Source organism: Bufo bufo, chromosome 9, assembly GCF_905171765.1.
Source record: "Bufo bufo chromosome 9, aBufBuf1.1, whole genome shotgun sequence".
Taxonomy (NCBI): domain Eukaryota; kingdom Metazoa; phylum Chordata; class Amphibia; order Anura; family Bufonidae; genus Bufo; species Bufo bufo.
This window is the reverse complement of record NC_053397.1, coordinates 133,076,442-133,103,645: the sequence shown is the minus strand read 5'-3', so window position 1 is coordinate 133,103,645 and position 27,204 is coordinate 133,076,442. Positions and strand designations below refer to the sequence as shown.

Genomic DNA, 27,204 nt, shown 5'->3' with positions numbered 1-27,204 from the left:
CCCTTCTTGGTGTTCCATCAAGACAAGGTAGTACTCCGGACAGTGCCGTCCTTCCTTCCGAAGGTGGTGTCGGCGTTTCATGTTAATGAGGACATTGTTCTGCCCTCTTTTTGCCCTGAGCCTTCTCATCCTAGGGAGGTGGCTCTCCACTGTCTGGATGTGGTACGGGCCTTGCGGATCTACCGTCAGTGGTGGACGCATGGACTCCCTGTTCATAATCTCTGAAGGTCCTCGTAAAGGTTTGGCAGCCTCCAAGGTGACGATTGCTCGGTGGATTAGATCGGCCATTACCGAGGCCTACCGCTCCAAGAGCAAGGTTCTTCCTCCCGGTATCACGGCTCACTCTACCAGGGCGGTCGGGGCTTCTTGGGCTCACCTTCACCACGCTTCGGCGTCTCAATTGTGTAAGGCAGCGACTTGGTCCTCTTTACACACCTTCACGAAATTTTACCGGGTGCATTCTTTCACCTCGGCGGATGCTGCTCTCGGCCGCAGAGTTTTACAGGCCGCAGTGTAGTGTCTTACATGAGGGAGTTGGTTTTTTCTGGGCCAGTGGTTGTTTCCCGCCCCAGGGACTGCTTTAGGACGTCCCACGGTCCTGTGTCCCCCAATGATATGAGCGAGAAAACAAGATTTTTGTGAACTCACCTGTAAAATCTCTTTCTCGCTTTATTCATTGGGGGACACAGCACCCACCCATTTTTTCTTATTGTTATGAGACCAGTGGGTCTGAGTTGCCGGTTGGGGCTGGTATCCGGTTCGGTTTTTTGTTGGGCAGTGGTCCTTACTGGTTGTGTTTTGTTTCGGTACGGTTTCTCCTACTGCTGAAGCACAAACTGATAGCTCCTCCCCTGCAGGCTATACCCCCTCCAGCCTGGAGAGAGCATAACAGCTTTCAGCCTAGTGTCGCCTCCTAGTGGCAGCAGCAAGCTATACCCACGGACCTCTGTCCCCCAATGAATAAAGCGAGAAAGAGATTTTACAGGTGAGTTCGCAAAAATCTCGTTTTTTCCAGTTACAAAGCAAGGGTTAACAGCCAAACAAAACTCAATATTTATGGCCCTTATTCTGTAGTTTACAGAAACACCCCTTATGTGGTCGTAAACTGCTGTACGGGCACACGGCAGGGCGCAGAAGGAAAGGAATGCCATATGGTTTTTGGATGGCAGATTTTGCTAGACTGGTTTTTTTGACACCATGTCCCATTTGAAGCCCCCCTGATGCACCCCTAGAGTAGAAACTCAAAAAAGTGACCCCATTTTAGAAACTACGGGATAGGGTGGAAGTTTTGTTGGTACTAGTTTAGGGTACATATGATTTTTGGTTGCTCTAAATTACACTTTTTGTGAGGCAAGGTAACAAGAAATGGCTGTTTTGGCACTTTTTTAATTTTTTTTATTTACAACATTCATCTGACCGGTTAGATCATGTGGTATTTTTATAGAGCAGGTTGTCACGGACATACCTAATATGTATACTTTTTTATTTATTTATGTAAGTTTTACACTGATTTCATTTTTGAAACAAAAAAAATCATGTTTTAATGTCTCCATAGTCTGAGAGCCATAGTTTTTTCAGTTTTTGGGTGATTGTCTTAGGTAGGGTCTAATTTTTTGCAGGATGAGGTGACTGTTAGATTACTACTATTTTGGTGGGCGTACACCGTTTTGATCGCTTGCGGTTATACTTTTTGTGATGTAAGGTGACAAAAATAATTATCAGTTTTTATTTTTTACGGTGTTCACCTGAGGGCTGGGCCTCTTAGGCCTCCATACATGGTTGGCTTGGGGCTGCCATAGCAACCATCGAGTCCCCGCCACAGCAGTGCGGGGACCGATGGATGAGGTGAGGGAGCGCATACCTCCCATATGCCGTGGTCAGCGCTGACCGCTGCATATGAGGGGTTAAACCACCGGCATCGGCGTTATCGCCGATGCTGGTGGATGCAGCAGGGATCTGGCTGTCAGTAACAGCCGGATCGCTGCACCGCACACGGGGGGGGAGGAACGACTGCAGGACGAGAACGCTCGTCCTCTAGCGCTAAGTGTCGGCGATTTAGGGCGAGCATTCTCGTCCTGGGTCATTAAGGGGTTAAGCAGACTGTGATTGTCTATTGTTGTGACTTAGATGAAGATCAGATAACATTTTATGACCAATTTGTGCAGAAATCCATATTCCAAAGGGTTCGCATACTTTTTCTTGCAACTGTATGTACTGCCCTTCCAAGGTTACAGACAAAACTATAGATAATTCATATTTTCCTGCCTGTACCATTGTATAAGAAAATGATCTCCATTAGTAACATTTAGCCAAAGTACTTCAGTGTGTCTGTTCCACCCATATATCAGTGTCTCACCAAACCTTTTCATTCAGATTTTGCACAAAATTGCAGTTTCATGTAGTTGGCAAATAAAATGCACCCAAGATGATGTCAACATGCAATTAAATGCAACTCCAGAAGAAATACAATTTATACTGCACATGATATGGCTCTGCTTCTAATGCAATCACAGTAATCTAGTAAGATGGCACACAGATGTTGGATAGGTTTGAAAAGTTTGGACTTGGTCTTTTGTTCTTTAGGGAAATAATAAACCATTGCCTCTTACTAAACATTCGATCCTCAGATGCCTTCTCCTATAGACTGCAATGAATTACTATTGCATCCTATGGGAGATTTGCTATGTTCCTGTGTAGCCCTGCCTCATGCAGGGCTCCGTAGGAACATAGCTGTGGCAGGCCTCAAACCATTAAGAAGGCCAAAGCCTACCATAGCAAACAAACTGCTTCCCCAGTCGCCGTAGTCCCAATTCACCAGCACATCTGAGCAGTTAAACATCCGTGATTATCGATCAGTCATTGCCTCTGGGTGTCTTCTGTTTAAAACATGACACCTGCTCAGCTTCTGTTTTAAAGACCTGACTTCTTCATGTGTATGGCAGAGGTGAGGAAGGGGTTAAATAGGTGAATTTCTGATGGCACATTCCCGTTACAGATCTTTTATCTAGTATAGCCATAAAAGGTCTAGCATACCATGACATTTGGTTGATCAAATGTAAACCTGAATGCTTGTATGTTTTGGTTTTTGCTTTTATATGGAATTTGTGATTGCAGGTGATTGAATGTTTAAAACTTATCCAAAAGCCCTGGTTTTGCAGCAAAACTTCACTTTTTTGAAACTTCACCAGCATGGAAAGTTTGTGCACCATGGTTTGTCATAAATATTTAAGTTTTCAAAGTGAGTTTAACCCCTTAGGGACCCATGACGTATCGGTACGGCATGGTTCCCGAGTCCTTAAGGACCCATGACGTACCAGTACGTCATGTGCTGTTCCGATCACAGAAGTATTGGAATGCATTGTAAAGGATTAGACCTCCAAAAGTTCAAGTCCCAAAGTGGGACAAAAAATAGTGAAAAAATAGTTTTCCCCAAAAAAATTAAGTTTCAAGTAAAAATAAACAAAAATGTCATTTTCCCCAAATAGTAAAAAAAAAAAAAAATTGGTAAAAGGGGGGAAAAAAGTATACATATTAGGTATCGCTGCGTCCGTATCGACCGGCTCTATAAACATATCACATGACCTAACCCCTCAGATGAACACCGTAAAAAATTTAAACTAAAAACTGCTAAATAAACAATTTTTTTGGTCACCTTACATCACAAAAAGTACAACAGCAAGCGATCAAAAAGGCATTTACCCACCAAAATAGTACCAATCTGTCACCTCATCCCACAAAAAATGAGCCCCTACCTGAGACAATCGCCCAAAAAATAAAAAAAACTATAGCTCAGAATACGGAGACACTAAAACATAATTTTTGTTTTAAAAAAGCTGTTGTGTAAAACTTACATAAATAAAAAAAAGTACACACATTTGGTATCGCCGCGTTCGTATCGACCGGGTCTATAAAAATATCACATGATCTAACCCCTCAGATGAACACCGTGAAAAATTTAAAATAAAAACTGTGCTAAATAAACCATTTTTTGTCACCTTAAATCATAAAAAGTGTAATAGCAAGCGATCAAAAAGTCATACGCACCCCAAAAAAATTATGGCTCTGACTATGGAAACACTAAACATGATTTTTTTTTTTTTTTTTGCTTCAAAAATGAAATCCTTGTGTAAAACTTACATAAATAAAAAAAAAGTATACATATTAGGTATCGCTGCATCCGTGACAACTTGGTCTATAAAAATATCACATGATCTAACCTTTTTTTTATACAAAAATTTGTTTCGCAAACAGTCGGTTGCTGCTGTGCATAGGGTTCCCACCCCAGGTAATATTTTTACAAAGATCACACCAGATAAATGAAATGTTCTTTGTGTTTTTCTTTTATTTTGTTTCAAAATTGAAGCATAGGAACATACGGCAATACGTGTAAACGTTTTCGGCTATGCAAAGCCTTCCTCAAACACTGTGCCGCAGAGTGATGTGGATATGGTGAAAAAATGGTGATAATTGTACCAGTAGAAACGGAGCTATGCTCCAAATACACCAATAATGGGTGTCAGATGAATGTTGTAAATAACAAAAAATAAAAACTGTGCCAAAACAGCTATTTCTTGTTATCTTGCCTCACAAAAAGTGTTATATAGAGCAACCAAAAATCATATGTACCCTAAACTAGTACCAACAATACTGCCACCCTATCCCGTAGTTTCTAAAATGGGGTAACTTTTTTGGAGTTTCCACTCTAGGGGTGCATCAGGGGGGCTTCAAATGGGACATGGTGTCAAAAAAAAACAGTCCAGCAAAATCTGCCTTCCAGAAACCGTATGGCATTCCTTTCCTTCTGCGCCCTGCCGTGTGCCCTTATAGCTGTTTACAACCACATATGGGGTGTTTCTGTAAACGACAGAATCAAGGCCATAAATATTGTTTGGTTTGGCTGTTATCCCTTGCTTTGTTACCTGGAAAAATAAATTAAAATGGAAAATTTGCCAAAAAATTGAAATTCTGAAATTTCATCTCCATTTGCCAATAACTCTTGTGGAGCACCTAAAGGGTTAACGACGTTTGTAAAATCTGTTTTGAATACCTTGAGGGGTGTAGTTTATAGAATAGGGTCATTTTTGGATGGTTTCTATTATGTAAGCCTCGCAAAGTGACTTCAGGCCTGAACTGGTCCCTAAAAATTGGGGTTTTGAAAATTTCTGAAAAATTTCAAGATTTGCTTCTAAACTTCTAAGCCTTGTAACATCCCCAAAAAATAAAATAGCATTCCCAAAATGATCTAAACATGAAGTAGACATATGGGGAATGTAAAGTAATTATTTTTGGAGGTATTACTATGTATTATAGAAGTAGAGAAATTGAAACTTGGAAATTTGCAATTTTTTACAAATTTTTGGTAAATTTGGTATATATTTTTTTTATAAATAAAAATGCTTTTTTTTTTTACAAATTTTACCAGTGTCATGAAGTACAATATGTGACGAAAAAACAATCTCAGAATGGCCTGGATAAGTCAAAGCGTTTTAAAGTTATCAGCACTTAAAGGGACACTGGTCAGATTTGCAAAAAATGCCCAAGTCCTTAAGGTGAAATAGGGCCGAGTCCTTAAGGGGTTAAAAGTGCATTTATTTTTTATTTTTTTTTAATATACAGATAACCTATCCAGAGCATAGGTCATTGGTATCTGGTCAGTTGGGGTCTGACACCTGGGATCCCCACCGATCAGCTGTATGAGAAGGCATTGGTGTTTGCAGTAGTGCTACGGACTACTTGCAGCTTATCCTAGGCCATGTTAAGTCTCGTTCATCGGTCGCATGGCTTTGTCGCATCTCTGCTCTGTTGAGGTGAATGGGGCTGAGCTGTGATACCAGGCACAGCCAATGTACTGTGCTGTGCTTGGTGAGTTTAGAGAAGCCCATGGCACTTCTGTGAGCACTAATGCTTTCTCAAACAGCTGATAACTCATCAATATAAGGCCCCTTGCAGACGAGCGTGTCCGGATTAGGTCTGGATGTGTTGCGGATGCGTTCAGTTAAAACTGCGCGATTTCCCAAGCAAGTCCATTCAGTTTTGTTTGCAATTGCGCTCAGTTATCACACGGGTGCAATGCGATTTTAATTAGTTTTGCACACACGTGATAAAATAAATGTTTACAAACCATCTCTTAGCAACCATCCGTGAAAAACGCATCGCATCCACACTTGCTTCCGGATGCTATGCGATTTTCACGCAGCCCCATTCACTTCTATGGGGCCAGCGTTGTGTGAAAATCGCAGAATATAGAACTTGCTGCGATTTTTCATGCAACGCACAAGTGATGTGTGAAAACCAACGCTCATGTACACAGACCCATTGAAATGAATGGGTCTGAATTCCGTGCGGGCGCAATGCGTTCACATCACACATTTGTAACACCCCAGAGTTGTTACTAAAAGCTTTTACCCCGCTACAATCTGCTAAGAGCATTAATATTGTCATTTGATGTTATTTTGATTGTCTTCACAACTGTGCAGATAAAACTATTTTAAATGTAATTTTTTCTTTGTAATGTTTCAGGTCTACCAGCAGGTGGCAGAATCATTGGTAGGGATAGTTTTAATCTTATGGTCATTCAGAGTGTAGCGATCCTGTTCGTGACGACTAAAAATGCAATGAGCCGTACCGTGGTACGGTTACACGGACGCCAAATTATGCAGTGGGTCAGGATATGGGTTTAAAAGTTTAAGTTTGTTCGTGACGCCAATTGCAGCGTGCGCAGGGTACTGTCACAGGGCCCTTTAAGGGTGTTGTAACTCACGTACCAGGTTAGGAATGTGAGTGGTGTAATATCTCTGTATGGTAGTGGTAATGGTGTCAACGGTGTCTCCTACCTGGATACGGCTGGAGTCCTGGTTCCTGGCTCACTTGCAATAAAATGTGTGGTGCTAGTAGGAGTAATAGAGGAATTTGCAGCAGTAATTGAGATCCAGACCCTTGGATAAGGTTCAAACTCGTCTTTACTGGTTGTAACTTTCATTCAAGCAAGATACAGCTTTAGTCTTAGGTCCCAGCAGGTATTGGCAATGTGTGGCAGGAATATATCTTCTGCTCTATCATGTACCTGGAGCTTTGCAGGAAAAGGACGTCTGCTAAGTAGCTCTAAACTGTGGCAGGAATTTGGCGCTTTCTATCTTCTGCTGTCTGGGGACTGACTAGCTGAGGAGGAATATGGCTTCTCCTGGGTCTCTTGTCTGTACTCTGTTATCTTCACAGGGTATGGTTTCTTCCTGGAACTGGAGTGGTCTGCAACTTTCTGCTTTGTTTCGTCCAGCTAAGCTGCAAAGCTCAGACTGGGAATCTGATCAAATCTCAGGATGAGACTCGGTCCTTGCTGTCTCCCCATGCAGGGAGAGCTAGAACTGGTTCTAACAGTTTTTTTTTTCTCCTTTGCTGCAGGATGTGGGAAACTCCACTTCCCTTAAGCAGGGGGGCATAACAGAACAGGATCGTTCCACTCTCACCATAAGATTAAAACTATCCCTACCAATGATGCTGCCACCTGCTGGTAGACCTAAAAAATTACATTTTTAAAATGGTTTTATCTGCACAGTTGTAAAGACCTAATCAAAATCACATCGGATGACAATATTAATGCTCTTAGCAGATTGTAGCGGGGGAAAAAGCGTTTAGTAACACAACTCTGGGGTGTTACACATTGCACCCGTGGGGAATACTCACTCGTGTGAAAGGGGCCTAAAAGTCTCAGAAAACACCTTTTTAATTTTGTGTTTTGATCATGTCAATTTCTTATCTTTGTCCACAGGTTCATGAACTAGAAAAGTCTAAGAGAGCGTTGGAACAGCAAGTAGAAGAAATGAAGACTCAGTTGGAGGAACTTGAAGATGAATTGCAAGCCACAGAGGATGCCAAGTTGCGCTTAGAAGTTAACCTGCAAGCTATGAGGGCACAATTTGAGAGAGATCTGCAAGGACGTGATGAGCAGAGTGAAGACAAGAAGAAACAGCTTGTCAGACAAGTGAGTTCTATAACGTATTATATTCACAAGGTGCTGCTTTTTGTCATATGTGGTGGATCGCACAAAGGGGTTAAAAACAGAAACAAAGGATTGCAAGGATAATGCAATCCCATGCCAACAAGCCCAAAATAAGGTCATTTTTATTAAGGACAAGTCGCCACTAAGTATCAACATTTTTTGTTGCTGTGTTACAGGGAATCTGCTAGCAAATTTGTACCTATGAAATTGGCTAAATGTTGCATGTGCACACCCGCATTACTAAGAACAATAACATTTGAATATATGCAAATGAGCTTCTAGGAGCAACAGGGACGTTGCAATTACGCCTAGATCATGCTTGGCACTGTCTTCTAAAGCCTTGCTCTGTGCTTCAGTATCCACCACAGGCGCAATATAGCAAAGGGGCTTGCCGTTAGTTCTCTTCTGAACTGCGCCCCTCATTCCTGTACTGTGCCGATATTTAAGCGTACGGTTTGCGAGGCTTTAGGTGAAGTTTGGGCCATGCATGATCACATTTGCACTGCCTGGCCCTGTCAAACTGCAGAGGGCACGGCAGCCGTGAGAATTGAGCCTCTGTTGCTCCTAGAGGCTCATTTGTATATATTTAAACTTCATTCCTCAGCAACGCAAGCACATATGAACATGAGGCCTACAAAGATGCCTTTAGCTGCCAAGAGCACAAGCAACAGGTCAGCCAGTTTCATACATATAAATCTGCTGATAGATGCCCTGTAAAGAAATCAAAATGGCACGTACCAAAAGTCAAAGTATGCAGTGTAATAATACTCGGCAGCGGTTTGGTAAACCTGTATTCTAGTTAAGTTGAGGTGTTGGTGTCCATATGTGAATGTCGCAGTAAGGAACTCCACACATATCGCTGTGCACAGCAGCTACATTGTTGCCTTATTTTGGGCTTTCTGTAGTGGGATCACTTTATCCTTGTGCCTTATGTTTGGATAGTATGTTTGTTTTTAATTTATATATCAGAGACTATTTAAAACAATCTCATTTGTACAAATAAAATTTACTTTTTGTAAGTCATTCCTAGGTATGTGCAGACTTTGTGCCCTTTTTCTATCTACACTGTGCATATGTAGCACCCTAGGGTGGTAATTTATTAGTCTTTATGGCGGTGCCCACATTTTTCCTTAGATTCATTTACAGTCCTTAATTCAATTTAAACCCAAGAATACAGCCAAACTTTAAATTAGAAAAGGACTGTACAACCTTTGATTTCTGTATAATATGTAGCACTTCAGCCACCTGCAAGTCCACACCGGGATCTCTGTTTAACCCAGCACTGACAGTCTTTAAAATATGCAGACTTGTTTTTTTTTTTTTTTTTACCTCATTGTGCCACTAATATGTGAGTGAGCACCATACACACAAGTTAGGCTACTTTCACACTAGCGTTCGGGTGTCCGCTCGTGCGCACCGTTTGAAGGGGCTCACGAGCGGCCCCGAACGCATCCGTCTGGCCCCAATGCATTCTCAGTGGAGGCGGATCCACTGAGAATGCATCCACCTGCCAGCGTTCAGCCTCCGCTCCGCTCAGTGAGCGGACACCTGAACGCTGCTTGCAGCGTTCGGGTGTCCGCCTGGCCGTGCGGAGGCGAGCGGATCCGTCCACACTTACAATGTAAGTCAATGGGGACGGATCCGCTTGAAGATGACACAATATGGCTCAATCTTCAAGCGGATCCGTTCCCCATTGACTTTCAATGTAAAGTCTGAACGGATCCGCTCAGACAACTTTCACACTTAGAAAATTTTCTAAGTTTTAATGCAGACGCATCCGTTCTGAATGGATGCGAACGTCTGCATTATCGGAGCTGATCCGTCTGATGAAACATCAGATGGATCCGCTCCGAACGCTAGTGTGAAAGTAGCCTTATTGGTATAAAACCTTTTTTGTTTTTATTTTAAAGGGATTGTCACCAGGATTTACCTTAAAGAGATATTTATATGTGCCCTTCAGTCTCCTTGTTTTGTATTAAATGATCCCACTCTTACTGCTTTTATTCGTCAAAAGTGATTTTATTGCTATGTAAATTACCTTGATAAGGAGCCCAAGGGGTTGTCCTACGATCCGTTGGAGCCTGGCCACGTCCATCGTTCCGGATCCCAGCACCGCCTACCAGTTAATTTATTCACTGCACTTACCCTGACGTCATTCCTTCCCAGCGCCGTAATCCTGCACAGGCGAAGTGTACACAGTAGTCTGCTCCCGTGCGCACTACTGGCACAGGCTTTGTCGATCCAACTGTGCACGTCGCTGGCACTGAAAAAGACCTTAGGATTTGGCGCAAATCAGTCAGAGGAGGAGGAACCTTCTGTCTGCAAGGAGTAGTCCCACTTTTCTTCAAACTATCAGCCCTTTTTTGCCTTCTCAGTATGTAACAAGGTATAAATATTATAATGACTTCTACAAATTCAAGGGCGGCAGCAGTTATTGGTTCTATGGCATAAATATAAGTCATGAAGGGGGTTCAGTGAAAAAAAAAAAGGCCAGTTGGTTCGATGAAGCCTGTGCCCGTAGTCCTCACGGGCACAGACTACTGTGTACACTGCGCCTGCGCGAGATTACGGCGCTTGGAAGAAATTACGTCAGGGAAAGTGCAGTGAATAAATTAACTGGTAGGCGGTGCTGGGCTCTGGAACGATAGGCGTGGCCGGGCTCCACCGGATCGTGGGACAACCCCTTGGGCTCCTTATCAAGGTAATTTACATAGCAATAAAATCGCTTTTTTGACGAATAAGGCTACTTTCACACTTGCGGCAGTGTGATCCGGCAGGCAGTTCCATCGTCTGAACTGGCAGCCAGATCCGCCGCTGACAAAGCATTTGTGAGACGGATCCGGATCCGACTCACAAATGCATTGCAAGGACGGATCCGTCTCTCCGCTTGTCATGCGGACAGACGGATTCGTCTTGTATCTTTTTTTTTTTTTTTTTTAATTTTTACCGGTCTGCGCAGGACGGATCCGGCATTCCGGTATTTTGAATGCAGGATCCGGCACTAATACATTCCTATGGGAAAAAATGCCGTATCCGGCATTCAGGCATGTCTTCATTTTTTTTTGCCAGAGATAAAACCGTAGCATGCTACGGTTTTATCTTTTGCCTGACCAGTCAAAACGACTGAACTGAAGACATCCTGATGCATCCTGAACGGATTACTCTCCATTCAGAATGCATGGGGATATACCTGATCAGTTCTTTTCCGGTATAGAGCCCCTGTGACGGAACTGTATGCCGGAAAAGAAAAACGCTAGTGTGAAAGTACCCTTAGACACACAGAGCAGTAAGAGTGGGATCATTTAATACAAAACAAGGAGTCTGATGGGCACATATGAATATCTCTGTAGGGTAAATCCTGGTGACAGAATCCCTTTAATTCAATCCAGTATAAAATGGTACATCATGAGAACGCTGCGACAGACATCTTTCACACCTCCTCCCCTCCGCCCCCTTACTCCGCACCTCCTCCCCCTTACTGGTAGCTCCAGCACTACCCAGCTCTGTCCATTTGATCTGGTAACTGTAGCACTGCTTCCATGCACTTCAGTCACTACAGGGGAAGCAGTGCTGCATTAACCAGCTGTGTAGAGGACAGAGCTGTATAGTTTCGGTCACGGAGATGCAAGTTAACAGCTGATCAGTGGAGGTGCCGATCTGATATTGATAGCCTATTCTGAGGATACGCAATCAATATCAGAATGTTGGACAACCCCTTTAAATTGCTAAGCGGTGACCTTGGCACAAGTACAAAAAAAAAACTGGGCTGTAATCCTCATTGACAAGTTTATATTCTCCAACTTCTCAGGGACACCCAATTAAACATTTTACAAGTAACCCTCTGAATATGAACTGTTTCTCCCTTTACATTTGAGAATGTAGTGTTTTGTATGTCTACAGCTGTGTTTACATCATTATAAACTTTCAGGTAAAAGAAATGGAAGCAGAGCTTGAAGATGAAAGGAAGCAACGTTCATTGGCTGTAGCAGCCAGAAAGAAGCTAGAGATGGATCTAAAAGACTTGGAGGGACAAATTGACTCTGCAAACAAAAATAGAGAAGAAGCAATCAAACAACTGCGTAAATTGCAGGTAACCGAGTCGTTATGCAAAATTTTCTCGACACAATCAAAGCATTTATAGTTGTATAATGTAAATACCTTGGAGGGTGCATGTGATAGGCAATGCATAGTATCTGCTGTTCTATATCACAGCAGTACTTTTTATTCTGTATTTGTCTTTTCTCATTTTATTTTATTTTATTTTTTTGTTTTTGCTTTTTCACAAAATAGGCGCAAATGAAGGATTACCAAAGAGAGTTGGAAGACACTAGAGCATCCAGGGATGATATTTTAAGTCAGTCTAAAGAAAATGAAAAGAAACTTAAAAGTCTAGAGGCGGAGATGATCCATATGCAGGAGGTAAAGTCCACTAATGAGAGAACTACTGATAGCAAAAGGCACAGCCAGCTTTCACCTTCATGACTAGCTAGTTTTGCAATCTGACTACTGTCGTTTTGTAGTAATAACTTTGGAATCCTTTGACCAATCCACCCACTGTGTGCTTTCTGCATTTTGCTGTTGGCCGAATAATTGTCTCTCTCCCAACTCCCTCACAGCACCTCCCTTGGCCGTATGTGTATTTAATTGAGGTAGAGGAAAAAAGCTGCTGCCAGAGACTCCTGACTGCGTATTTATTCTTTTCCCAGTTCCATCCCATTTGAAATTTTTTCCCAGCTTCCCACCAAATCCCCATTCAGAGGATCTCTTGAGAGCCACATCAGGAATTTGAACAATATAACAGTTTTCCAATAATGAACTATCACAGAATATAGGGTGCTTTTATTTACTCGTGTTTTGTACAAACATGTTTACATCTATTAACCACCTCAGCCCCCAGTGCTTTAAACACCCTGAAAGACCAGGCCACTTTTTACACTTCTGACCTACACTACTTTCACAGTTTATTGCTCGGTCATGCAACTTACCACCCAAATGAATTTTACCTCCTTTTCTTCTCACTAATAGAGCTTTCATTTGGTGGTATTTCATTGCTGCTGACATTTTTACTTTTTTTGTTATTAATCGAAATTTAACGATTTTTTTGCAAAAAAAATGACATTTTTCACTTTCAGTTGTAAAATTTTGCAAAAAAAAACGACATCCATATATAAATTTTGCTCTAAATTTATTGTTCTACATGTCTTTGATAAAAAAAAAATGTCTGGGTAAAAAAAAAATGGTTTGGGTAAAAGTTATAGCGTTTACAAACTATAGTACAAAAATGTGAATTTCCGCTTTTTGAAGCAGCTCTGACTTTCTGAGCACCTGTCATGTTTCCTGAGGTTCTACAATGCCCAGACAGTACAAACACCCCACAAATGACCCCATTTCTGAAAGTAGACACCCTAAGGTATTCGCTGATGGGCATAGTGAGTTCATAGAACTTTTTTTCCCATATCATCACCATGACGGCCACAAGGAGATTGACCCATGACCTCTGTGGGGGCAGGAAACAGAGAAGAGGTTAAATTGCCCCCTCCCACCACCACACCTCAGTGTTCCTGTCCCCACTGTGGCCAGGGTCAGAGAAGAGTCTCCCTGCGGACGGCAGGGAGATGAAGATAGGAAATAGTCTCCTTTTTTATTTTTCTTAGTCTCCAGGAGGGTCCGAGGACGGTCTCCTGGTTACCTGAAGCTCATCGGAGCTCCCCCAGTCCGCCGGCGGCCGCGTGCTTATGCTGGGCTGGGGGATATCGGGAGGTCTCGCTCCGGCTGGTCTGGAGCCTGCTCCCGGGCCGCAATCTCCTCCTCCTCCCCTGTGGGTCGGGCTGGTGCGGCCGGCGTGTGCGCACGCCGACGTCAGTGACGTCACTTCTGGGTTCGGTCATGTGACGCAACCCGGAAGTAAAGCGCAGGAGGCTGAGCAGTTTGAATAAAAGGCGGGACGGCCATGGGAACGCCGATCTGAGGTCTGTGAGTACTGCAATTGCTTTGCTTGGAATATGTCAGGTCCTGAGATACAAACTGTTATGGAGCTTGATGCCCCCTCTCTGCCTCCTGTAAGTATCCCTCTGGGGGTCCGCTTTTCTTATAGCACTGTATTTTTACTAGGCCTATTTCTGATGCCTCTATTCCATATCTATTTCAGGCTAAAGAGGCGCAAAAAAAGTTTAATAAACCTCCTCGCTGCATCTCTTGTGCTAAAAGACTGCCTGAGGGATATGGAAAGAAGCTGTGTAAAGCATGTATTTCTGATGTGGTCCAGCAGGAACAGTCGTCCCTTATGGAGAATATCAGATCTGTGGTTCAAGAAGAAATTAGGGCCGCTAGAGTTGCTCAGTCTGATCCCCAGGACGAGCCCTCTCGCAAGCGTCCGCGTTCTAGGATCATTACCTCTGGATCCGAGGATGCTGACGATAAAGCCTCCACTTCCATGCAGTGGGAGGATGATCTCTCTCTCTCCGAAGGAGAAATATACGAAAATAATAAGAAATTTTATTTTTCCTCTGAAGAGATGAGTGACTTATTAAAGGCAGTCAGAACAACAATGGGGATTGAGGAAACCCCTAGGTCCTTATCTATTCAGGACGAAATGTTCGGGGGACTCAAGGTGAAAAAATCCAGGGTCTTCCCCATAAACGAACACATTAGACAAATGATTCTGGAGGAATGGTCAGAACCAGAAAAACGTTTGGGGATTTCCAAAGAATTTAAAAATCGACTGTTGTTCGACCCCTCTCAGTCTAAGTTGTTCGACGAGACCCCTAAAATAGATGTGCAGGTGGCGAAGGTTAATAAAAAAACTGCCCTGCCGTTTGAGGATGCCGCCCAATTGAAAGACGCTATGGAGCGGAAGGCAGATGCCCTTTTAAGGAAAGCTTGGGAGGCCTCCATGTTTAACATCAAGACCAACATCGCAGCAACGTCTGTCGCCAGGTCTATGTACTTATGGTTAGGAGAGCTTGAGAACCACCTAAGCAGTAAGACCTCCAGGGAAGAAATCTTGCAGTCCATCCCGCTACTTAAATCAGCTACGGGGTTCCTGGCAGATGCATCGGCTGAGTCTATTAGATTCTGCGCTAAGGAGGCAGGGCTTTCCAATGCAGCTCGTCGGGCTTTGTGGATGAAGTCTTGGTCGGGCGATAGAGTTTCTAAACAGAAGTTAATATCTATCCCCTTTTCAGGAGAATATGTATTCGGGCCGGTCCTAGACGAAATTCTTGAGAAAGCGGCCGACAAAAAGAAGGGATTCCCTGAGGAAAGGTCCTTTAGAAAGAACCAGTCCTTTCGGTCTTACGGTGGACAAAACAAGTCTGTTAGAGGGAAAGGCAAGTCAGGCCGCTGGTCTTATCCCAAAGGGGGTAGAGGGAGAGGCTTCCTTCTCAAGCCCCAATCCAAATTCGAGGACAAACAATGACGCCATTGTAGGGGGGAGACTGAAGGATTTCCTGGGTCCATGGTCTCTAACATCAAGAAATCCCTGGGCCTTGGATATCATTCGGCAAGGTTACAGGATCGAGTTCACCTCTCTCCTCCCTCCAAGATTCGTCGTCACAAAGATGCCTACCAGATTCTCCAACCTAAATATTTTTCAAGGAGTCCAGGACTTGGTGAAGAAGGGTGCAGTAATCCCAGTTCCTGCGTCTCAAAGAGGTCAAGGGTACTATTCAACCCTATTCTTAGTAAGGAAAAAGGAAGGAGACTTCCGGACCATCATAAACTTGAAGCAACTGAACAAGTTTATTCTTTACAGGAAGTTCAAGATGGAGTCTCTCAGATCCATAGTACCATTGATAAAGCTAGGGGCATTTATGTGCTCTGTCGACCTGAAGGACGCCTATCTGCACGTCCCCATTCACCCAGATCACCAGAGGTTTCTAAGATTTGCTATCCTAGATCCTTCCAATCGGATTCGTCATTTCCAATTTGTAGCACTACCCTTCGGGATTTCAGCCGCTCCAAGGCTTTTCACCAAATTAGTGATAGAGATGATAGCCCCACTCAGACAGGAAGGGTTAAATATAGTGCCATATCTGGACGACTTTCTAATTATAGCAGACTCAAAAGAACTCCTGCTATCGGACTTGGAAATATTTCTGTCCCGCCTGTCTCAACTAGGATGGATAGTGAACGAATCCAAGTCAACGTTGGTTCCATCCGAGAAGGTGAGGTTCCTGGGAGTTACTCTGGACTCCGTAACTCAGTCAACCTTCCTTCCACAGAGCAAGGTCCAGTCCCTGATAAACAAGGTGAGGCACTTCCAACGCCGGAAAGGATGTTCAGTGAGGGAAGCAATGAGCCTACTCGGCCTCCTAACCTCCTGTATACCTTCTGTCGAGTGGGCACAGGCTCACTGCCGAGTGATACAGAACTGGCTATTGTCCCACTGGAACAAGAAGGGCTCTCTGGACTCCAAACTTCCAATTCCAGGATCAGTAAAGAGCTCTCTCTCATGGTGGATGAAGGAGAAGAATCTTTCCCAGGGAGTCCCATGGATCAAATCGCCCTCAATTACCATCTTCACGGATGCCAGCCAATCCGGTTGGGGAGCGAAAATCGACAAAGCCTATTTCCAGGGGACGTGGAAGCATCTGATATCTGCCCAATCCTCAAATTTCAGGGAGCTGTATGCGGTAAGAGAAGCTCTACTCTCCGCCAGACAGTTGATAAGAAATCAGCATGTGAAAGTCCTATCGGACAATGTGACCGTGGTCTCCTACTTGAAACACCAGGGAGGTACTCGATCAAGGAAACTCCAGAGTATCTCAGAGGAAATTTTCTTCTTTGCAGAGAAAGAACTAAAATCCATCTCAGCAATGCACCTGAAGGGGTCCCAGAATCTAGAAGCGGACTTTTTGAGCAGACAAGTGGTAGATCATACAGAGTGGGCACTGAATCCAGAGGTCTTCAATATGCTAACCCAGAGATGGGGGCTTCCTACAATAGACCTGTTCGCATCAAGGAGAAATACGAAAGTTCAAACATTCTGCTCCCTAAATGCAGGAGATCATCCCTGGAGGATAGATGCCTTCTCCCTAAAATGGTGCTGGGATCTAGGGTACGCATTCCCTCCGTTGCCTCTCATCCCAAGGGTCATTCAGAAGATTCAGGAGGGGAGAACCACAGTAATATTGATCGCCCCGTTCTGGCCGAAGAGAAGTTGGTTCGCTCCTCTATTGAAACTAGCAATAGACGAACCAGTGAGACTCCCACTCAGAGGGGACATCCTATACCAGGGTCCTTTGCTGCATCCTCATCCGGAGTTCCTGAAGCTCACGGCTTGGATCCTGAGGTCTCCCTCTTAAGGTCTCAGGGCCTGTCAGACAAAGTTATAGCCACCCTGAGATGTTCCAGAAAAAAAGTAACTTCCGGAATATACTTGAAGATCTGGAAAAGGTTCTGTTCATGGTCGGGCGAAGAGAATCCAAATTTTGTAGGGCCTAATATCCAGAAAATTCTGGAATTTCTACAGAAAGGTCTGGACATGGGCCTCTCTCCATCCACCTTAAAAGTTCAGATTTCGGCATTAAGCGCTTTCTTTGACGCCGACCTGGCAGACCATAGATGGGTCAAACGATTCATACGAGCTGCCCGCAGACTTAGACCCACGCTAAGATCCCGCAGCCCAACCTGGGACTTAAATTTAGTTCTCAACAACCTTATGTGTTCCCCATTTGAGCCATTGGAGAGTTGTTCAATTAAATTGCTTTCCTTCAAAACTGCTTTCCTTATAGCAATTACCTCTGCCAAGAGACTGGGAGAAATTCAAGCTCTCTCCATTAGGGAACCATACCTTACCATCACTGAGGATAAGATTGTGCTTAAACTAGACCCAGGTTTCCTGCCAAAGGTAGCCTCAGACCGCAACAGAGGCCAAGAGATCCTCCTTCCATCCTTTTTCAACAATCCCAAGGATCAGGAGGAAGAGAAATTTCATTTCCTTGATGTTAGGCGTACAGTCCTTAGATACTTAGAAGCCACTAGGGACTTCAGGAAGTCTGACAGCCTGCTTGTCCAATTTGCTGGAAAGAATAAAGGATCCAAGGTCTCAAAATCCTCCATTGCAAGATGGATTAAAGACACTATTACCCTTTGCTATAAGAATCAGAATCTGGATCCTCCTTCCAATATTAGAGCTCACTCTACCAGAGCTGTCTCCACTACTTTTGCTGAAAGAGCAGGGCCCTCCCTGGATGATATATGCAGGGCCGCCTCCTGGTCTAGTATTCACACATTTGTGAAACATTACCGTTTGGATTTATCTGGAACCTCTGGCCTCTCCTTTGGTCGGAAGGTTCTCCAAGCGGTTGCCCCCACCCTTAAAAAATAATTTTATAACTCTCCTTGTGGCCGTCATGGTGATGATATGGGAAAACCGGAATTAGACTTACCGGTAATTCAGTTTCCATGAAATCACCATGACGGCCCATATATTCCCTCCCTTTCTTTTAAGTTCTTTTCACCGGTATTTTCTGGTATGATGTAATACTGGGAAATACTAAGACACTTCTGGCACTTGATATCTTTGGAACACTGAGGTGTGGTGGTGGGAGGGGGCAATTTAACCTCTTCTCTGTTTCCTGCCCCCACAGAGGTCATGGGTCAATCTCCTTGTGGCCGTCATGGTGATTTCATGGAAACTGAATTACCGGTAAGTCTAATTCCGGTTATTTTTTATCACAAGTTAGTGGAAAATTATGGTTTTTTATTTTTCTTTTCTTACAAAGTCTCATATTCCACTAACTTGTGACAAAAAATAAAAACTTCCATGAACTCACTATGCCCATCAGCGAATACCTTGGGGTGTCTTCTTTCCAAAATGGGGTCACTTGTGGGGTAGTTATACTGCCCTGGCATTCTAGGTGCCCAAATGTGTGGTAAGGAGTTTGAAATCAAATTCTGTAAAAAATGACCAGTGAAATCCGAAAGGTGCTCTTTGGAATGTGGGCCCCTTTGCCCACCTAGGCTGCAAAAAAGTGCCACACATGTGGTATCTCCGTATTCAGGAGAAGTTGGGGAATGTGTTTTGGGGTGTCATTTTACATATACCCATGCTGGGTGAGAGAAATATCTTGGTCAAATGCCAACTTTGTATAAAAAAATGGGAAAAGTTGTCTTTTGCCAAGATATTTCTCTCACCCAGCATGGGTCTATGTAAAATGACACCCCAAAACACATTCCCCAACTTCTCCTGAATACGGAGATACCACATGTGTGGCACTTTTTTGCAGCCTAGGTGGGCAAAGGGGCCCACATTCCAAAGAGCACCTTTCGGATTTCACTGGTCATTTTTTACAGAATTTGATTTCAAACTCCTTACCACACATTTGGGCCCCTAGAATGCCAGGGCAGTATAACTACCCCACAAGTGACCCCATTTTGGAAAGAAGACACCCCAAGGTATTCGCTGATGGGCATAGTGAGTTCATGGAAGTTTTTATTTTTTGTCACAAGTTAGTGGAATATGAGACTTTGTAAGAAAAAAAAAAAAAAATCATCATTTTCCACTAACTTGTGATAAAAAATTCTATGAACTCGCTATGCCCAACAGCGAATACCTTGGGGTGTCTTCTTTCCAAAATGGGGTCACTTGTGGGGTAGTTATACTGCCCTGGCATTCTAGGGGCCCAAATGTGTGGTAAGTAGGTAAATGACCTGTGAAACCCGAAAGGTGCTCTTTGGAATGTGGGCCCCTTTGCCCACCTAGGCTGCAAAAAAGTGTCACACATGTGGTATCTCCGTATTCAGGAGAAGTTGGGGAATGTGTTTTGGGGTGTCATTTTACATATACCCATGCTGGGTGAGAGAAATATCTTGGCAAAAGACAACTTTTCCCATTTTTTTTTATACAAAGTTGGCATTTGACCAAGATATTTATAATGCCAGGGCAGTATAAATACCCCACATGTGACCCCATTTTGGAAAGAAGACACCCAAAGGTATTCAGTGAGGGGCATGGCGAGTTCATAGAAAAAAAAAAAATTTTGGCACAAGTTAGCGGAAATTGATTTTTTTTATTTTTTTTCTCAGTCTTCCTTTCCGCTAACTTGGGACAAAAATTTCAATCTTTCATGGACTCAATATGCCCCTCAGCGAATACCTTGGGGTGTCTTCTTTCCAAAATGGTGTTATTTGTGGGGTGTTTGTACTGCCCTGGCATTTGAGGGTCTCCGCAATCATTACATGTATGCCCAGCATTAGGAGTTTCTGCTATTCTCCTTATATTGAGCATACAGGTAATGAGATTTTTTTTTTTTCGTTCAGCCTCTGGGCTGAAAGAAAAAAATGAACGGCACAGATTTCTTCATTCGCATCGATCAATGTGGATGAAAAAATCTCTGCCAAAAAAAGAAAAAGGAGGGGAAAGGCGTCTGCCAGGACATGGGAGCTCCGCCCAACATCCATACCCACTTAGCTCGTATGCCCTGGCAAACCAGATTTCTCCATTCACATCAATCGATGTGGATGAATAAATCATTGCCGGGATTTTTTTTTTTATATATACAAAGTGTTTGCCAAAGTATATGAACACCGCCACCTCCTCAGCTCATATGCCTCGGCAAATGTATCTTTTACTGCAGAGGAGAAATCTCGTCTTGCAGCGCCGCATATACCGACTTGCGTGTAATCTGACAGCAGCGCAATGCTTCTGTCCAAATGCACATCAGTGCTGCAGCTAGTCGATCGGTTGGTCCACCTGGAAGGTAAAAAAAAAAAAAAAAAAAAAAAAGAAAAAAACAGGCCGCAACGCAATAAATTTATTAACTTTTGAACAGAACATATAAACTTTTTTTAACTTTTTTAACTGAACGTTAACTTTTTTACTTACTGGTATTTTTTTTTTTTGTTTAGTTTTTTTTACCTTTATAGAACAAACCTCTCCTTCCCCATGGGACAATGTGCAAAGCGCAAATCGCCCAAAGATGTGGCGAAGTACGTTATGCACTTTATCCCAGGTGAAAGGAGAGGTTTGCAGCAGCTGTGAGTAAAAGGGCCCTAATAGCCCTTTGTGTCTGTCCTGTGAAATGCAATCCCTATGCTAAGTGTACCTGTGTGTGGTACTTCCGGAAACACTCTCCATAGCATAGGGCAGGGTGGTCAGGACAGAAATAGCGGGTGTCACGCCTTATTCCACTCCTGCTACAGACACGACATCTTTTTCGGGGTGACGGTTGGGTTGAGGTACCAGGAACGACACTGGGGAAATGTCGCTTGTGTAGATGGCTAACTACACTGGTGGATGGGGCCACGGAACCTCCTGGATACAGGAGGTTCTCGATGATCTCTTCCTGGAATTTGAGGAAGGATCGTGTTCTCCCAGCCTTACTGTAGAGAACAAAACTATTATACAGCGCCAATTGAATTAAATATACAGACACCTTCTTATACCAGCGTCTGGTTCTGCGGGAAACTAAATACGGAGACAACATCTGGTCATTGAAATCCACCCCTCCCATAAGTGCATTATAGTCGTGGACACAGAGGGGCTTTTCAATGACACGGGTTGCTCGCTCAATTTGTATTGTCTTGTCTGCGTGAATGGAGGAGAGCATGTAAACGTCACGCTTGTCTCTCCATTTCACCGCGAGCAGTTCTTCGTTACACAAGGCAGCCCTCTCCCTCCTTGCAAGACGGAGGTTGGTTACAAGCCGTTGGGGGAAGCCCACGCGACTAGTTCGCGCGGTGCCACAGGCGCAAATCCGTTCTAGAAACAAATGCCTAAAGAGGGCCACACTTGTGTAGAAATTGTCCACATAAAGATGGTACCCCTTGCCGAATAAGGGTGACACCAAGTCCCAGACTGTCTTCCCACTGCTCCCCAGGTAGTCAGGGCAACCGACCGGCTCCAGGGTCTGATCTTTTCCCTCATAGATCCGAAATTTGTGGGTATAGCCTGTGGCCCTTTCACAGAGCTTATACAATTTGACCCCATACCGGGCACGCTTGCTTGGGATGTATTGTTTGAAGCCAAGGCGCCCGGTAAAATGTATTAGGGACTCGTCTACGCAGATGTTTTGCTCGGGGGTATACAAATCTGCAAATTTCTGGTTGAAGTGGTCTATGAGGGGCCGAATTTTGTGGAACCGGTCAAAAGCTGGGTGGCCTCTGGGACGGGAGGTGGTGTTGTCGCTAAAATGCAGGAAACGGAGGATGGCCTCAAATCGTGCCCTGGACATAGCAGCAGAGAAAATGGGCATGTGATGAATCGGGTTCGTGGACCAATATGACCACAATTCATGCTTTTTAGTTAGACCCATGTTGAGGAGAAGGCCCAAAAAAAATTTAATTTCGGAAACTTGGACTGGTTTCCACCGGAAAGGCTGGGCATAAAAGCTTCCCGGGTTGGCGGATATAAATTGTGTGGCATACCGGTTTGTCTCTGCCACGACTAAGTCCAAGAGCTCCGCAGTCAAGAACAGCTCAAAAAATCCCAGGGCCGAACCGATTTGAGCCGTCTCAACCCGAACTCCAGACTGGGCGGTGAAAGGGGGAACTAATGGTGCGGCTGAAGTTGGTGACTGCCAATCAGGGTTTGCCAGCACCTCAGGGATTCTAGGGGCTCTACGGGCCTGTCTGTGCAGTGGCTGCGACAGGGTAACTACTGCACGTGCCACCGTACCAGCTTCAACTGCCCTTCTGGTGCTCGCCACGTCACAATGTTGTACTGTAGTGCGGGTACTAGGTCCAGGGAGGTGCTGCGCTGCTGGTGTATGCCTCTCCACGTGATCCGGCAGCGACAGCCCCACTCTGCTGCTCTTGAAGCGGATCCTGCACAACCTGTGGTCTAGCGACACGGGGCCTGGTACGCCTGGTGCTATCAGGGACCTCCACCTCCTCGTCCGAACTTTGGGTCAGAGAGCCACTGCTTTCTACAGGTTCATATTCTGACCCGCTAGATTCGTCAGATGAGGGTTCCCATTCCTCATCCGACTGGGTCAGAATCCTGTAGGCCTCTTCAGAAGAATACCCCCTGTTTGACATTTTGGACTACTAAATTTAGGGGTATTCCCTGAGACTACCCAAGAAAAAAAGCAAGCCTGTCTTACAAAGGGAAGGCTAGCGAAGTACCGGAGGCCGCTGCGGTTGATAAAAAATATCAAAACTGATTTTTTTATCGCCGCAGTGCGTGTAAAATGAATGTGCAGTGATCAAAAAAATATATATTTTTTGTCACTGCGGTGGGGCGGGCGTGGGTGAACGCACGTGTGGGCGACCGATCAGGCCTGATCAGGCAAACACTGCGTTTTGGGTGGAGGGCGAGCTAAGGTGACACTAATACAATTATAGATCTGACCATGATCAGTTTTGATCACTTACAGATACTATAAAAGTACAAATGCTGATTAGCGATACGCTAAACAGCGAATAAGTGACTGCGGTGAGGTGGGCTGGGCGCTAACTCACGCTAAACTACCTAACCAAGGGGCCTAAACTATCCCTAAAACCTAACAGCCAATACTAGTGAAAAAAAAAAAGTGACAGTTTACACTGATCACTTTTTTTCCTTTCACTAGTGATTGACAGGGGCGATCAAAGGGGTGATCAAAGGGTTAATTGGGGTGCAGGGGGGTGATCTGGGGCTACAGTGAAGTGTTTGGTGCTACTCACAGTTCAGTCTGCTCCTCTGCTGGATCCAACCGACGAAAAGGACCAGCAGAGAAGCCATATAACAGATCATATTTACTAATATGATCTGTTATATGGCTTGTGATTGGATTTTTAGAAAATCGCCAGCCTGCCAGCCAATGATCGTTGCTGGCAGGCTGGTGACGAACTTGTTCTTTAACTTTTGCCGGCCCGCGATGCGCATGCGCGGGCCGGCTTTGAGCGAAATCTCGCGTCTCGCGAGATGACGCGTATATGCGTGACTGTGCGCAGCGCTGCCACCTCCGGAACGCGAATCTGCGTTAGGCGGTCCGGAGGTGGTTAAAGCTCAACAATACTTTTTACTTACTGACTTTTTTGCCCTACAAGACACACCTCCCCATAAGATGCTTCTAGGTTTTAGAGGAGGGGGAAAAAATTATATTTATCAGACCTCGATCTCTGCACGGTGGAGGTATTTGGTTCATCACAAGTACTAATCGTTGAGTCTGCCTCCAGATGTTTATGTAAAACTCCTGAGCAGGTGTCAGAACTCCCCAGCTTCGTCAACTGTCAGTATATTGTTTAACCCCTTCAGCACCACCGCCGTACATGTACGGCATAAATGCGAGGTTTAAAAATGGCACCTGCTCAGTAGTGCAGCAAGTGCCTTAGCTGCCAGGTTTTCGTGGGCTAATGGATGCAATCGGCGATAACACTGATCTGATATTTAACCATAAGATGCTGTGGTCAGATGTGACCACCGCATCTGAGAGTAGAAAACTCAAAAACCTGGACTAGAAGGGCTCCTCCTAGCAGCAATCGGTGGGAGTTGTTCATTCCTTAGGCGTCTTTCACATGAGCGAGAATTCCACGCGGGTGCAATTCATGACGTGAAAGCATTGCACCCGCACTGAATCCAGATCCATTCATTTCAATGGGACTGTTTACATGAGCAATGTTTTTCACTCATCACTTGTGCGTTGCGTGAAAATTCTATATTCTGCGTTTTTCACGCAACGCAGGCCCCTTGGAAGTGAATGGGCTGCGTGAAAATCGCATAGCATCTGCAAGCAAGTGCGAATTCTATGCGTTTTTCACAGATGGTTGCTGAGGAGATGATGTGGAGGTCCATTCACTTTATTATTTTCCATTATAACATGGTTATAATGGAAAATAATAGCATTCTTTAATACAGAAAGCTAACTAAAATGTCCCTTAAAGGTTAAAAAATAAAATTACTCAACTTATCCACTTGATCGCGCAGCCATTATCGTCGTCTTTCTTCTTCCTGCAGGACCTGCAAAAGGACCTGCGCTGACCACATGGTGAGCACGATGACGTCAGCGCAGGTCCTTTTGCAGGTCTGCAAGAAGAAAAAAGGATAATGGCTGTGCGATCAAGTGGATGAGGTAAGTAATTTATTTTTTAACCCTTAATGGACATTTTACTTAGCATTCTGTATTAAAGAATGCTATTTTCCATTATAACCATGTTATAATGGAAAATAATATCTACAGTGAAGAAGTCCAGGTTTGGGTGCCAACATTCAGTTTACCACACGCGTGCAAAACGCATTAAAACGCTTTGCACTCGCGCTGAAAAAACTGAGCAACACAATCGCAGACAAAACTGACTGAAATTGTATGCACACTCACACGGGTTTCCCGCAGCGCATCCGGACCTCTTCCGTGACACCCGTGTAAAAGGTGCCTTATAGCATCCTTTGTCCCTGTGAAGGATCGGAGGCTGCAAAAGTTATGTTCCTATGCAGACCATCTGACAGAGCTCCATAGCAACGTAATGAATTTCTCTAATGCACTGGCAGAAGGTGGCTGATGATTGTATGTTCAGGTTTCCCAGGTGAACTTTTTAAAAAGTGTAAACAATTGACTAATCAAATCTCCCCCTTTCCTCATAATAGGCATCTGTGTCTCCAAACGCCAATGCTATTAAAATATAAAAATACTAGGGGTGCACCGAAATTCCGGCAGCCGAAAATATCGGCCGAAAATGCACCTAATCCACTTCGGCCGATATTGTTACATATCGGCCGAAAATATGGGGTGTGGGATTTGTCACCCACCATCTGCGGGCGGGCGCCGGGCGGGCGGTTTACTGCATCTTTATTTTACCTTACAATCGTGACGCTCCAGTAACAACTCTGCAGGCAGAGCGGAGGGCGGCGTAACGTCACTTACTCACGTGACGCGCCTGCTCCGCCTCCTTCATTCATAAAGTGGGCGGAGCAGGTGCGTCACGTGAGTAAGTGACGTTACGCCACCCTCCGCTCTGCCGGCAGAGTTGTTACTGGAGCGTCACGATTGTAAGGTAAAATAAAGATGCAGTGAGTGATGCTGTGAGCAGCAGGGCCGGGGCTGTTATGGAGAGGGGGATCGGTCTATGGCACTGCTATGGGGAGGGGGGGGGATCTGTGAACTGTTATGGGGAAAGGGATCTGTGCACTGTTATGCCCATAACAGTGCACATATCCCCCTCTCCATAACAGTGCACATATCCCCCTCTCCATAACAGTGCACATATCGCCCTCTCCATAACAGTGCACATATCCCCCTCTCCATAACAGCGCCACCCACATATCCCCCTCTCCATAACAGCGACACCCACAGATCCCCCTCTCCATAACGGCGCCACCCACAGATCCCCCTCTCCATAACGGCGCCACCCACAGATCCCCCTCTCCATAACGGCGCCACCCACAGATCCCCCTCTCCATAACGGCGCCACCCACAGATCCCCCTCTCCATAACGGCGCCACCCACAGATCCCCCTCTCCATAACGGCGCCACCCACAGATCCCCCTCTCCATAACGGCGCCACCCACAGATCCCCCTCTCCATAACGGCGCCACCCACAGATCCCCCTCTCCATAACGGCGCCACCCACAGATCCCCCTCTCCATAACGGCGCCACCCACAGATCCCCCTCTCCATAACGGCGCCACCCACAGATCCCCCTCTCCATAACGGCGCCACCCACAGATCCCCCTCTCCATAACGGCGCCACCCACAGATCCGCCTCTCCATAACGGCGCCACCCACAGATCCCCCTCTCCATAACGGCGCCACCCACAGATCCCCCTCTCCATAACGGCGCCACCCACAGATCCCCCTCTCCATAACGGCGCCACCCACAGATCCCCCTCTCCATAACGGCGCCACCCACAGATCCCCCTCTCCATAACGGCGCCACCCACAGATCCCCCTCTCCATAACGGCGCCACCCACAGATCCCCCTCTCCATAACGGCGCCACCCACAGATCCCCCTCTCCATAACGGCGCCACCCACAGATCCCCCTCTCCATAACGGCGCCACCCACAGATCCCCCTCTCCATAACGGCGCCACCCACAGATCCCCCTCTCCATAACGGCGCCACCCACAGATCCCCCTCTCCATAACGGCGCCACCCACAGATCCCCCTCTCCATAACGGCGCCACCCACAGATCCCCCTCTCCATAACGGCGCCACCCACAGATCCCCCTCTCCATAACGGCGCCACCCACAGATCCCCCTCTCCATAACGGCGCCACCCACAGATCCCCCTCTCCATAACGGCGCCACCCACAGATCCCCCTCTCCATAACGGCGCCACCCACAGA

The 27,204-nt window shown here is 45.1% G+C and overlaps 1 protein-coding gene across 3 annotated transcripts in view; it reads left to right on the top strand.

The window, feature by feature from the left end:
• The window catches only part of MYH9 (myosin heavy chain 9), a 428,796-nt gene that overhangs the window by 349,977 nt on the left and 51,615 nt on the right, over positions 1-27,204 (top strand). For all 3 annotated transcript variants that reach the window (XM_040407416.1, XM_040407417.1, XM_040407418.1), the window contains 3 exons: positions 7,766-7,978; positions 11,925-12,086; positions 12,287-12,415. In XM_040407416.1, coding sequence (XP_040263350.1) covers positions 7,766-7,978; positions 11,925-12,086; positions 12,287-12,415 — 504 coding nt within the window. The remainder of the gene's footprint in view (positions 1-7,765; positions 7,979-11,924; positions 12,087-12,286; positions 12,416-27,204) is intronic.